Source organism: Hippoglossus hippoglossus, chromosome 1 (assembly GCF_009819705.1).
Source record: "Hippoglossus hippoglossus isolate fHipHip1 chromosome 1, fHipHip1.pri, whole genome shotgun sequence".
NCBI lineage: Eukaryota > Metazoa > Chordata > Actinopteri > Pleuronectiformes > Pleuronectidae > Hippoglossus > Hippoglossus hippoglossus.
Window position 1 is genome coordinate 20,544,872 of NC_047151.1, and position 12,526 is coordinate 20,557,397.

Below are 12,526 nucleotides of genomic sequence, written 5' to 3' on the forward strand. Positions count from 1 at the left end.
GTCAGATTCAGCAAAGCAGCATCAACTCAAATGGAAATCAATGACGTCCCCTCTGAGCTCAAAGGTAAGATGATACATCAAGTGAAACTTCATATTAGTATGACCCTGTGTTGTTGTTTTTTTCCTCCTCTTCATCAGTCTCTGTAATTTAACTCCATGTCATTATAAACGAGGGTCGCCCTTCGATAATTACTCGAGTATAAAGGTTGCATTTGTCTGAAGAGGACAGTGAAATTTGCTGAACAGACGCTGGAGGTACCGCTGAACAATAGAGATTCAGTCCCTTACACATCCATTGGTACAGATTGTAAATGTGTAACTGTGTATAACAGATTCCTACAGATGCTTTTATTTGATAAAAAACCAAAATTGAAATTTAACTAAAGACTTGTTAAGGGCTTTTTAGTTTTTTCACAGATGGAAAACCAGAAGCAACAATAAGGCCAAAAGTTCTTAAGTACAATTCATGCACTTTAGCAAACACATTTTGTCAATATTTTCCAGCTGCATGCAACAATTTCTCATCAATAAAACGACCTGGACAATATAATTGTTGCTTCAGAAATTGATGGATTAGGCGTTTTAAAAATATTTAACTGGTGTTTGTGTTAGCTAAAATTGACCCTTTTGTAGCTACAGAAAATGTTTACAACCTTAAACAGCACAATAAAACGACTGGAGAGCTGCAACTGTAGCTTATAGTTCGTGGAATGTGTCCGCTATCAGCTCACTGATAGTAAAGGGTTTAACTGTTTTTATTCAAATTTGACAACTTTATGATTCAAATCTTCTCAGTCTTCTGCAGATTAACAGACAAAACAGTGGGAAGTATTCTCCTTTTCTACCTGTGTTGCCTGTTCTGAAGTTTGTCATCATGCAACAACTGTTACCTAGGAGATCTCTTATGGAGAAACCTGTAAACAGGACAAACGTATTAGTGGTGCTGATATCAGTAGTTTATTGTATGTTAAGTCCAACACATTCAAAATGGAAAGGGGGGGAAAACAACTAAAACAAAACAAAAAAAGATTCTCCACCTGCAACAGTTTTGTACTAGCAACAAGGGTAAACACAGAAGAACAAAGATGGCAGCCGACTGTTTACCACACCTGCTAAAGCCAAGAAGGTTCTTCTATTTCCCATTTCTTAAAAAAAGGGTCTGGAATGATTCACATTGAGGATCCACTCTACTGCATTTTCAACCACAGGAAAATAAATGTACAGTTTTCTTCTGTTTGGGAGGATCCGTTTTTTTAAAGTTTGTAAACAGGGTGGCTCGTTAAAAAACTCAGTGAAAAAGAAGAGCTGTCCAACCGTGAATCTAATAAACTCAAATGCTCTTTTGAAACCACCACTACAATGTAAAAGCACAAAATTGGTCTGTAAGCATGATGGCTCTTCTTCACCACTCTCTTCACTGACCGCCGCTGTACAAAGTATGATAAAAATCAAGTGCCCGTGTTGAGCGATTATGTGAAAAACATTTGGGGTAGAGGCACCGATGAGAAGTATCTGTTGAAAACAGGCTGAGGTTTTCTCTAGTGGCTGATGGTAACAAATTAAGAATCTTGATTGAAAACTACACTGAAAAGATTTCATCCCAACCACAATAGTCAGCAGCCAAATTACAAATTATCCGTGTGCGGGAGAGCAAACATATTTGATACTGTTCTTTTTTGTTGGTAGAAGAAAAATTTGGAGAGAGGCTGAGTTCAAACTGAGATTGTCCCAGAAACATTGGAAATAGTGCAGTACCACCAGACAAGGAAGACCTCATTAATATATTTGTCCAGAAAATGCTACATCAAATGTTACTTCCCATTTCAGTGCAAGATAACGAAAAATAAAAAGATTGACATCTTCGTGTCATGTTTTCCTCCCCAGCTGAAACCAAAGCTCTTCCCTCCCTGCAGAGTGGCGAAAACAAAATACTCCTAATGGACGAGAGACCGACAAGTAAGGCATTCAGATTAGACTTGCCCCGAGTGAAAAAAATAAATGATAAATGAATAAAATATGCACAATGATTCATCAGCGTATGAAAATACAAATGCATAAATGGCTAGAAAAGTGAGCACAATTATTTGCTTGCCTGTGGGCCGGCGCTGCGGCCAGCCCACCTACACAGATCATTACAAAATAGTTGAGAAAAGAACAGTCTGACGACGTGTGAGTCCAGGAAATAATCAGAGTTCTGCCATGAGTTAAAAAAACAAAAACAAAACTATGGTCAGGCTGAAAGAAAGGGTCGACAGTATCTGAATCACATTGAGAGACGTTAAATCTTTCCAAATAAAAACCTTAGTTCACCGAGATCATGCTTGTATGGAGCCATGACTTGTTAACCAAGAAACAAGCATTTTGCCATTGTCATTCAAATGTACCTTTTTTTGGGGGGGGGATTCTTTAGATGCACCTCTTAACCATTTAACATCAAATAGAACTGGAGGCACCCAATGTCTCTACAAAACCCAGAACAGACACAATACAAAACAAATGTACAAAACTCACAGCAGATCATCTTAGGTAGTAAAACAGCATGGAAAAAAATGAAATATGCACCTGAAAAAAAACAAACTTTAATCTTATGAATACTGCAAGTTTTTCCTTTTTTTTTAAAGTCTGCTCACAGTAGACAATAGTTCAAAATGAGCAGCTCCGTTTATTAGGATGAAGCGAGTCCCGAACCGCTTTACACTTTAGTAAGACTGGAAAAGGTGAAGTAGAAGGCACCATCATGCTTTTGTCAAGTTGAGAGAGAAACAAAAAAATATATATACACAAAACAAAACATACAGTAAACTATGATCTTTGCTGCACATTTATTCTGTTATCCGCACTTAAGACAGGGAGGGAGAGAAGAGGGAGGAAGGTGTCGTCCATTCCCGTTTTCGCGGTCTAGCTGGCAGGGAAAAACTTAAACAAAAAACTTGGAATCCAAAGAAAAACAGATCGAGGCGCCATCACCATCACCACTCTTCTATTGTTCAACTTTGTTTCTGGTTTATCCTTTGTCCGCCCACTCATTCGGTGAAAGTCCAGGATTTGAGCTTCTTTTCTTTATTTGAATTATAAACAAGGAAAAAATATAATGCAGATTTCCGTCATCTTGTCCATCCAGCAGTAATTGAAGCCTAGATTTGGGTCAAAAGTGTGAAAAGTACATTGGTCACAGCAGACGTGCTGTGAGCGAGGCCTGCCCCGGTAAGTCGTATCGCTTTGAGACAAAAGAGGTCTCTCCAGCTGCATTCCGAGCGTGGATGTCAATGTTACATGACAAAAGTACCCATTAGTGCATATTGATGAGTGCATTATGCAATTTTGAAGCAGTGGTCTCTCAAAAGGAAAAAAGTAAAAGGCAAACTTTTCCCCTGGAACTGCACAAATTTTGCAACTCACCCTTTTCCAACAGTAACGGGCAGAAAACTACCATATAAAATGTGCAATAGAGGAATTTCGTGAAGCAGCGCCCCGGTTAAGTCAAGGCATATAATCTCTTTTCCAAATGATGGGCTGTATTATCGTAGTTTAAAGTCTCATCAGTCCCTCCTAATGTGGCGGATTACTCCTGGTTGGTTTGCCTCTTTTCACGAATTTACAAATTAAAGTTTGTGAATTCTTGAGATACCTGAAAAGGATGCTCAGCTCACAACGAATAGGCAATATATTTTGTTTGCGTATTTTGTTTTGTCTATTTCACAAACAAATGGTTGACCGGCTGTGTCACATTCCAAAGCAAAGAGGGAACAAAAATAAAAAAATAAACAAAAAAAACAAATATATACGTTCATACATGAAGATTTCTTTTCGTTAATGAGAACGGTTGAAGATGAAGAACACGGTATTTCTTCCACGCGGCAGGTTGCGCTCACTTCAGCGGCGCTGGGTTGTGAAGCGACCCTCTCCCTGCCCTCCAGAGCCCCTTCCAGAGCCCATGCCAGGTTTTGGGGCCATGCCGCCTCGAGGTGGGGGTCCCCTCCCATCACGCTCACGCATCATTCCACTTCCCACGATGCTTCGTGAACCTCCGGGACCCCGATCGTTGCGCCTCATGTCCCGACGCTCGTCTCCTCCACGGGTCTCTCGTTCACGCACTGCCCTTGTCTTCTTCTCCTCCACATTCAGTCGCACCTCACCTCGAAACATGATGGGCTGCAAGGAGAAAAGAATGGGCATTAATAAAAGGGAAAGGAGGACAGAAATTCTCTTTTCTTTCAAATTCACAACCCATATCATTCACTGGTTTGCACACAGGTTTTGTCCTGCAATGTTTTTGTAAACATTGAAGAGAGACCAGTTCTGTGTTCTTGCCAGCAGAAGTATTAAGTCTCAAGTTCAGACCAACAGCATTCCAATAAAAGTTAACCTTCATTTGAACAGATTATTTTGCACCGTTTAGAAGGTAATGGGACAAAAAAATAAAGCGTGGAATGATGCCGACATGTCTGCTGGGATGTCAGGTGTGCGTCTTTGGCCTCATTCATGTTTCTAATCATTTACAAGTAAGTTCAGAAAAAGTGATTGAGTGCCTAAATCTTAAAATCAGGAATGTTACTGGAGCTCATCTTCATGGTTTGGATTTGATGTCTCAACGATGAAGCGACATGCCCACAATAGACATTTACTTTGCATGTTGGTATATAGGTTTCCATAGACTTCTTGAAGGCCATGAGCTTAATACTGCTTATTTTTGTAAACGTAACATTCCTGTTGGTCTGAACTGACAAGCCTTATTTGTTACTTAACACAAGGGAAACATTATGCGATATCAGACAATGGCTTCATGTTTTTTACATCCCAATGAGGCTACTTTCAAGTGGAAGTGAAATCCCGTGTTACATTAACTGTAGCAATGTGTGTCACCAAACCACCACCAGATGAATGAAAGTGGGTAATGAAAAGTCAATACATGCCCCTTCTACCTTGGCCCCCAGGATTCTTTGGACAGGATCAGAATCGTCAAAGACCACAAATCCAAAGTTGGGCAGCTTTCCACCAACGCCCTTGGTGTTGATCCGCAGCTCCACCACATTTCCATATGCTGCGACAAGATGAAGATAGTATGTAATTAAACTTTCATTCACCCACAAAATATAGTTTGAAAAGGAAAACTGTATTGACAAAAGGTTTGCTTTATTAGGGAAACATACTCATGAAGAACTCTTTAAGCTCGCTCTCGTCAATGTCATGTGGGAGGTTGCCAACAAAAAGCTGGTGGCTGTCTGGGTACCGAACAATCCGCCTGTTGTCCATTTCTCCAGAGTCCGCATCTCCCCTGCCACCTGCAGGTCAGAACAGGTCGAGAGACACGTCAGATCAGTCTTTGAAATAAGGGAATTCTATACCATGGAGAAGTCACTGACTGAATTACATAGAATAACTGAATAAAAGGAAGGATTAAAAAGGACTATAAGAAGATTTAAATGTGACATAACAGGTGAGAATTACCTTTATTAACAAAACTCAAGTGAGGTTTTCCCGTTTGTGACTCTGAAGATGCAACACCATCTAATAGAAACCAACAGGTGTAGACAGTAAGAATAAACCAAATACCACCCCAAAAAAAAGATGAATTATTAATTAGTGAAAAGGGGTGTTGACATTACCAGGCCTTGGACCACGCTGAGTGAAGGCCGGTCTTTCACGTGTGCGCTGGTCTCTGGGCCGAAGTGGTGCCGTCTGTGTTTCCGGTTTGGCATCAACTCTGGCCTGCATGGGGGAGGAATGTCATATTCATTAAACAATAATTAGTTGCCCATCTGACCAAAGTATCTGACACTTTCTAAAATGTTAATTTCTTTGTGCAAAGTAATAGATAAACTTATTTTTCCAATATTTTTATTTTATTATCAACTTATACTACCTCAGTGTTCAACTTCAGCTGTTTTGATATAAAAGGGGGAACTCCTAAACATAAAGTTATTTTCCCATGGATATTTTTTTCCAATATATACCATGTTTAAAGGATGATGGCTTCTGCTTCACATGAACCCTACAGACTGCTAATGCCCTGTCTTGTCATTCTTGGGGTTCAACAGCCATCAATAATGAAATATGCTTATTTAGCCTACACCAGTCTCAGCTGCTGTGCAATCAATCTGTTCCTGAGATACAAGACACAGGTCAAATATACTGAAGGATCTTGAAGAGATGTGGACTTTTTGAATACCACACCTGCTTTCAAGCAAATCCAACTCTGTCCCACATGTTGAATAAACCTTGATGTTCCTAAACTAAACACATTAGAACAACCATTGCATGTGTGAGAGAATCAGTTGAAAACATTATGGGAAACTGGCACTATTTGCAACTGACAGTACCTTTGTTCTTTTTTTTTTTAATTTTAGGAAACTTGTCCTTGTTGGTTACCTGTGAGCTTGGTGCTTTAACAACATGGGGTGACATTCCGGAGGAGGGGATTGTGCCGGTAGGAGGCAGGTTTTTACTGGTCACCAAGGCCCAGGAGAAAGTCTGAGGAATCCAGTAATGCATCATTAAAGGCTGCAATGGCATCCAAATGTCCCTATTCTACAGTATGAGTACTATTGAGCAGGGAAGTTAGGCCTGTGCATCGCAAAATGACGACAATCTAAAAAACTTAAATGGAAAAACAATGACAAGTAAAGCTTTTCATTTTAAATAAATATTTGTATTTACTTGTGATGGTTTAAGTCAAGGTTGTATAATTAAAAATATTTCATATTAAGCATAGCTAGGTATCAAAGTATAGACATTAAAGGAGACGGGCAGTTCGATTTTGAGGCAAAGATTCAGGGAACTTAAAGTATCCCCTCTGGTAATGTGGTAAAAAAAAAAAAAAAGAAGTAAACCAGATAGAAAAACATATATTATACCTTGGGAGGCTCCTGGGTGTTTGGTGGGGACTCCACAGGAACCGGTGAAGGAGCTTTCTCCTCCATCTCGTCTGGAACCTTCTCGTCTACTTCAGGCTTTATCTCTTCTACTTTGGGCTCTGGTTCGGGCTCCGGCTCTGGTTCTGGAGCTGGCTCCTCCATGGGCTCCTCTACTCCATTACTGCAGAGCACAAATCAACACACTGACTTCCACAGATGAACTAAGCTTCAAACGCAAAACCTGTCATGCTGGATTTTAAAACAAAGAGGGATGCATGTTTTGTCACAGTTATGGTTAACTTTTGACATACCTGACAGGGTGAGGTTCATAGTAGGTGGTGCTGTTGGGGCTTTCCTGAAGTGGTTCAGGGGAAGGCTGCCTCTCCTCAGGCTCTTCCTCAACTTCCTCCTCCGATTCTAAGAGAGAAACCAAAACAAGAATTATTCCCATGAATACTCTCACTTTAAACCCCACTAATAAAATTCCATTCTGTATCTGGTCTTGGTCAACATCATACCTTCATCAAGCTCAGCTTCAGAGTCTCCAAAAACCTCATCCTCGTAACGGAAGATGTCATTGTGGACATAGAACTTGTTCGGCACTGAACCCTAAGGAAAAAGGCAACAAGAACAGACCATATTTAGTGAAGAGTGACTATTAAAAAAAACAATCGCAGTGCAATCAACATAATTAATTTGGACAACTTTATTTTTGAAAACAGTAAATTCATAATAGAATTATTTCTTTATTGTTTTTAAACTGTCCCTCAATGCCCGTTAATGGCCCAAATAGGGAGAATTACTCACCTCTGGAGCAAGCACAAAAGTTTGCATAAACTTCCTCATGGGCTGGCCATTGTTGGACAGTTCTCCGAGGACTTGCACGACAACTCCATCACTCAGTGTGGCGTGGGCGTCCACATGCCTGATTTTTGTGTGGCATTCACTGAACTGCAGGGACATGACCTTCTTGTGGATTTCCTAAGAGAGCAGAGACAAGTGGACGGCCAAAGAAATACATTTTTAAAAAAAGGATGTGAGGGGAAAGTGTCAAAATCTATAACCAATATCTTGTGATTTCAAAAGATATTTCCTGAAATTTAGAATAAGTCAGTCTTTCTCCCAATTTGCAATTAATCAATGATGACCACTGTGATCAAGGTCACTGTTGACTGGATCATTTCATTCCCAACAAAAATAGCTCAGAAAATGAGCGTGTCTTGAAAAGCACAATTGTACTTTTGTTGTCGGTTTGTTTTGCTTGTCTCGGGCTTAATCCACTCTCACATTTTAATGTTAAATCACAAGACTTTTGCTACATTTACGCCTGGCACCCATATTACTGCCTTGCTCCTAATACAGAGACTTTTGCAAACGCTGTTGGTCTTGTTTTAGTTTGAAGACTCTGGTGTTGTGGTTAAGTATGGACGGCAGAAATGCAATGATGCACACACGTTTGCTTCCTGACTGGGTATTATTAGTCACAACATTATCACCCCCTGAATAGTCACACTCCTATCAAAAGAACCTTTTCCAGTAGAAAACAAAAAACAACCTAAACCTCAACTACCACTGTTAAATTCAACATAACAACATAATGGATAACAAATTACAAGCAATGCAGTTACATTCAGTGGACCTTGTTGGTACAAGCAAAGAAACCCCATGTCTATTACTCGTTAACAGTATTATCTGAAACTAACTAACTGCAGAGTAGATAATCAGCCTCCTGTTTACACCAGCACGCACATGCCCAGCATTCATAAATGGTCACGATACCTGCATTTTCAGGCTTTAGAACAAAAAGAGATGATTTCTGATAAGGGGCTATAGTGGATATAGCTGTAGCATAAACCTGATGACTTTTACTTTGCATATACAAAAATCAGCCATTGTTTTTGGCATCTTATTCATGACAGACTTGAAACTAGTGTGATGAGAAATAATGTTTTTTTTTAATTTAACACTACTTTTGTCCAAATCAGTCAACATGAATGAGATAAATATGATGTATGAACACAGTTTTTCAAACTAAGTCAATTGTCAAATGCTGCCAAAGATTTTTAACAAGTATGCATTCTGTTAAATTTAGTATGTATAGATAATCTTGTACCAGAAACTGTATTCTCAAGAATTCTCAAGCCACGATCGGCCTGTAGCACATACCGCTTGCCCGTAAACAGCTTCTGCCAGCTTTCCACTTGGGTCAAGTCCTCCATGAACATAGGAAGAGTTCCTCCCATAGAACCTGAGGGTACAACAATGTGACAGTTATAGGCTTTTACCAACACTAACAGATGTAGATCTTAAACATCACATTGCAGGAAATTACCTGTGCAGAAAATCTGGTGCCTTGTTTAACAGAGTGTAATACTGCCTCACAAACTCCCGCCCTACAAGCAGGGGACTTGGCTTCTCCATCACCATTTCTTTGGTAAACAATATTAAGTGCTGAAACAGAAGACAAAGCACAAATTCCAGTTAACATTTGATATCCAATACACACACTCAGCTGGTTTGTTATGAGACATGCTTGATTAAAACACTGCACTCCAAACAATAATAAATCCTGCCTTTATTAATAATTTATTTGAAGTTTCCAATTCTTGGAGAGTTGTCAAACTAAATTCGGCTGCGGCTAATACAACTGGTAAATTAAGCAGTACGTCATTTCTAATGTTTCATTATATTTTTCATCGATAATAATAATGATAAACAATTGAAGATCCCCACAAACGAATTACAGCCTCAACAAATGATCATTCAGTTAAAGCACCTAAACAAAAAGTAAACATTTTAACTTCCGTAAGGTTTGAGCTTGTGGAGAGGCGGGTGCACTTTAACCCGAGGAAAATGAAGCTTTTGAGTCTGTTTGATCACTACTTGAAGAAGCCAATCTTACTCCTCACGGACGTTTATTGTGACATAACATAAGACATGTCACTAAGTACAAACTGTGACCTCGGGTGGCTCCTGACAACAGCACAACGTTTCACTCTCTTTGTCTCATTGGGCCCCTGGTTGATCTGACCCATATCAGGGCTGTGAAAGAGGGAAGACAGCTGACTGATTAGCTCGCTGGCTAACACACTAGCTCACATCCAACTGCGCCATCATGTCCATCCAATGAGACAAAGAGGAAACACGGCTGTAGAGCTTTTTTCTAAAAAAGGTAAACGACTGTTGCAGGCGTTCAAATCGAGGATCGTGGAAAACAAACTTTACACCAATAAAAACTCTAAAACTGCACACGACATGGCTGTGGTCCACACATCAAAAGCATGGCTTTGTAAATAAGTGGCCTTGTGTAGGAGGCCTTTCATGTCGATGCTAACAACAATTTGCCAACTGTCACATTTCCATCATCTGAATCATATAAACCTGCGGAGCGTGTTAACACCCTCAACCAGGTCGACTTTACCCAGACTGGCAACACAACTCAAGGGACGTTAATGCTAATCTACCGGCCTCTTCGCACATTGCTAGTTAGCTCAACTAGCATTAGCTGTGGCTAACTTGTGGCGTCGTCTTTTTTTTTCCTCCCTTCAGCCGCTGTACATTTCACACCGGGCGGAAGCGATGCAAAGAGGAGAAACACTTCGGCCTGAACTGACAGCTGACAACGGGCTAGTTTGCTTTTAGACAAACGGAACATATACGCTGGTTACAACCGAGGGGACATCATCAAGCAGACCTGACCGGCGACAGCCATTGTAGTGCACCACTTCCCTTATTGCCCATGCTAAGCCACAAGCTCCACGTTTGACAACACAACCCACTCACGTATATTGCGTTGATTAAAAGCTGCCAAACCACCGCTGGTAAAATGTCACTGTCAACCAGCCACACTTGACGCTGCCTGTCGTAGCATTATCAAAGGAAGTTCACAGCCATGCTAGACCCGAGGAAAACAAAAAGGAACACAGCACATTTCTGTGCGACATGTTTACTACACAGCTACTTCGGCCTGTTTGTACAGTGGCGCACGTCAAGCAGGGAACTTTGACAGGTAGCCCGCTGTCTACGGAGCGGCTGTAGGTTTGATCAGACAATGCAGCTAACGCTAGCTTGCACGGTTAGCTTAGCTGTCAGCCGTCTCGTAGCTGGATTAGCTTCAAAGATAGCTTACCTTCTGAAAGACCTATCTATATAGACAGAATTGTTAGAAATAAATAACTACGAGTATCCGGCTGTAAACTGCAGTGACACGCGGACGATCCCGGGTGAAATAGTGTGATATTCCCCCGCTCCGCTAACAAACAGTTTATGATCTCTGCTGATCCAGAGACTGAAGATTTAAAGTGATAGCGACGATTTATTGTTTTACCCCTGCAATCCGGGGCAGGGAACCCCCATCGCAACCTCGCAGCCAATGGCCTGTTTACACTGGGCAGCAGAAATCATGACGTCAGGCAACTGACCCCGCCCACAAAACTTTGTACTATACTCATATAGTGCATGACAACACACTGCAAAGTTTAACAACGTGAAAATGTGATAAAGGCCGATTTGAAATGTGAGGATACGTTTTTAAGTTAACTAAAGTGTTGTTTTGATTATTCATTACTTGTTATTTAAAGCACTGTCTTTAAATAATGCTCTGTTGTGTTCATTCTTGTTTTCATTTGGCTGATTAAGATTAGCTTCAATAATTGGTTGAACTAATTATTATCGCCTTGATTAAAATACTCTGTTGTGGAAACTGTCTTGTGTGTTTAATTTAAATTCATTAACTTGAGTTTCAACATCTTAAATATCTAATGTAGTCTGTTGTAGTTTGTTTGTGTTCTCAGTTTCAATGGAAATGTGCTCTCTCTGGGCAAAAGGAACCAGTTAGGGTGATTCAGCCATTTAATCAGGATGATCCTGGGAGCCTTCCTTTGGGTGTTTCCCATGCACAATAAGTCCTGGAGTGGACCATGCTGGAGGGACATATATCTGCAAATAATCTGTATGAACCTATGTACATCAATTAAGTCAGCTCATCGAGTCATGGTTTTATGATCTATTTTTACAAATCTGAAAGCTGACCATGAGCAAAGTGGCCAAACAGGCTTTGTGCCAGTAAATCAGCACCATCAGTTAGTACACAGAGACCACAGCAAAAGTTAAATAGACCGTGGGATGCAAAACATAAATGCAACATAGGGACACACTGACCACAGAGACCAGACATGACCATAAGGAGACATTAAATGACCAAAAAAGATTGAAAATTACCACAGACACAAAACAACCAGAAAAGATGGAGATGGAAAATATGGCTTCTTTCCCCCTTTGTACACTCAAATGTTGTGACTGAGAAGTTTGTTTGAAGTTTGATATTCAACAGACATCACAGGCTTTTACTAAGGGAACATCAATAAATTCACGTTGGAAAAGGAATAAGATAAAAACGTTATTGTTTTTAATGGCTTTCCTTTTCCAACGTGATATATATGTCATATCGGACATTATTGCTACCCTAGAATAAGAATGCACTAAAAAGAGGTGTGTCCTATTGGATCTAGGGTACAATCTTCAGGATTAGTACACAATCAATCAAATTTTATTTTTATAGCCCATATTCACAAATCACAATTCATCTCATAGGGCTCAACAAGGTGTACCATCTACCAAAAAAAACCTTTTAACATGAGGGATCCCTCTCCCAGGACGGACATAAGTGCAAT

The 12,526-nt window shown here is 40.2% G+C and overlaps 1 protein-coding gene across 3 annotated transcripts; it reads right to left on the reverse strand.

Annotated features, from left to right (window-relative positions):
• Window positions 1–934: 934 nt before the first annotated feature.
• Window positions 935–11,163, reverse strand: g3bp2 (GTPase activating protein (SH3 domain) binding protein 2). 3 transcript variants are annotated; one of them, XM_034602066.1, is made up of 13 exons: window positions 10,984–11,163; window positions 9,187–9,305; window positions 9,021–9,102; window positions 7,662–7,835; window positions 7,373–7,463; window positions 7,166–7,271; window positions 6,855–7,035; window positions 6,370–6,471; window positions 5,607–5,709; window positions 5,454–5,508; window positions 5,151–5,284; window positions 4,914–5,041; window positions 935–4,152 (listed from the first exon to the last, which is right to left on the reverse strand). In XM_034602066.1, exons 2-13 carry the CDS (start codon window positions 9,279–9,281, stop codon window positions 3,874–3,876), a joined length of 1,530 nt encoding a protein of 509 aa, XP_034457957.1. In that variant the 5' UTR covers window positions 9,282–9,305; window positions 10,984–11,163; the 3' UTR covers window positions 935–3,873. The 3 variants fall into 3 exon arrangements, with proteins under 3 accessions (XP_034457957.1, XP_034457948.1, XP_034457965.1); XM_034602057.1 differs by having other exon boundaries at window positions 5,151–5,282; window positions 5,449–5,508; XM_034602074.1 differs by having other exon boundaries at window positions 4,923–5,041; window positions 5,151–5,282; window positions 5,449–5,508; window positions 10,984–11,162.
• Window positions 11,164–12,526: the final 1,363 nt, after the last annotated feature.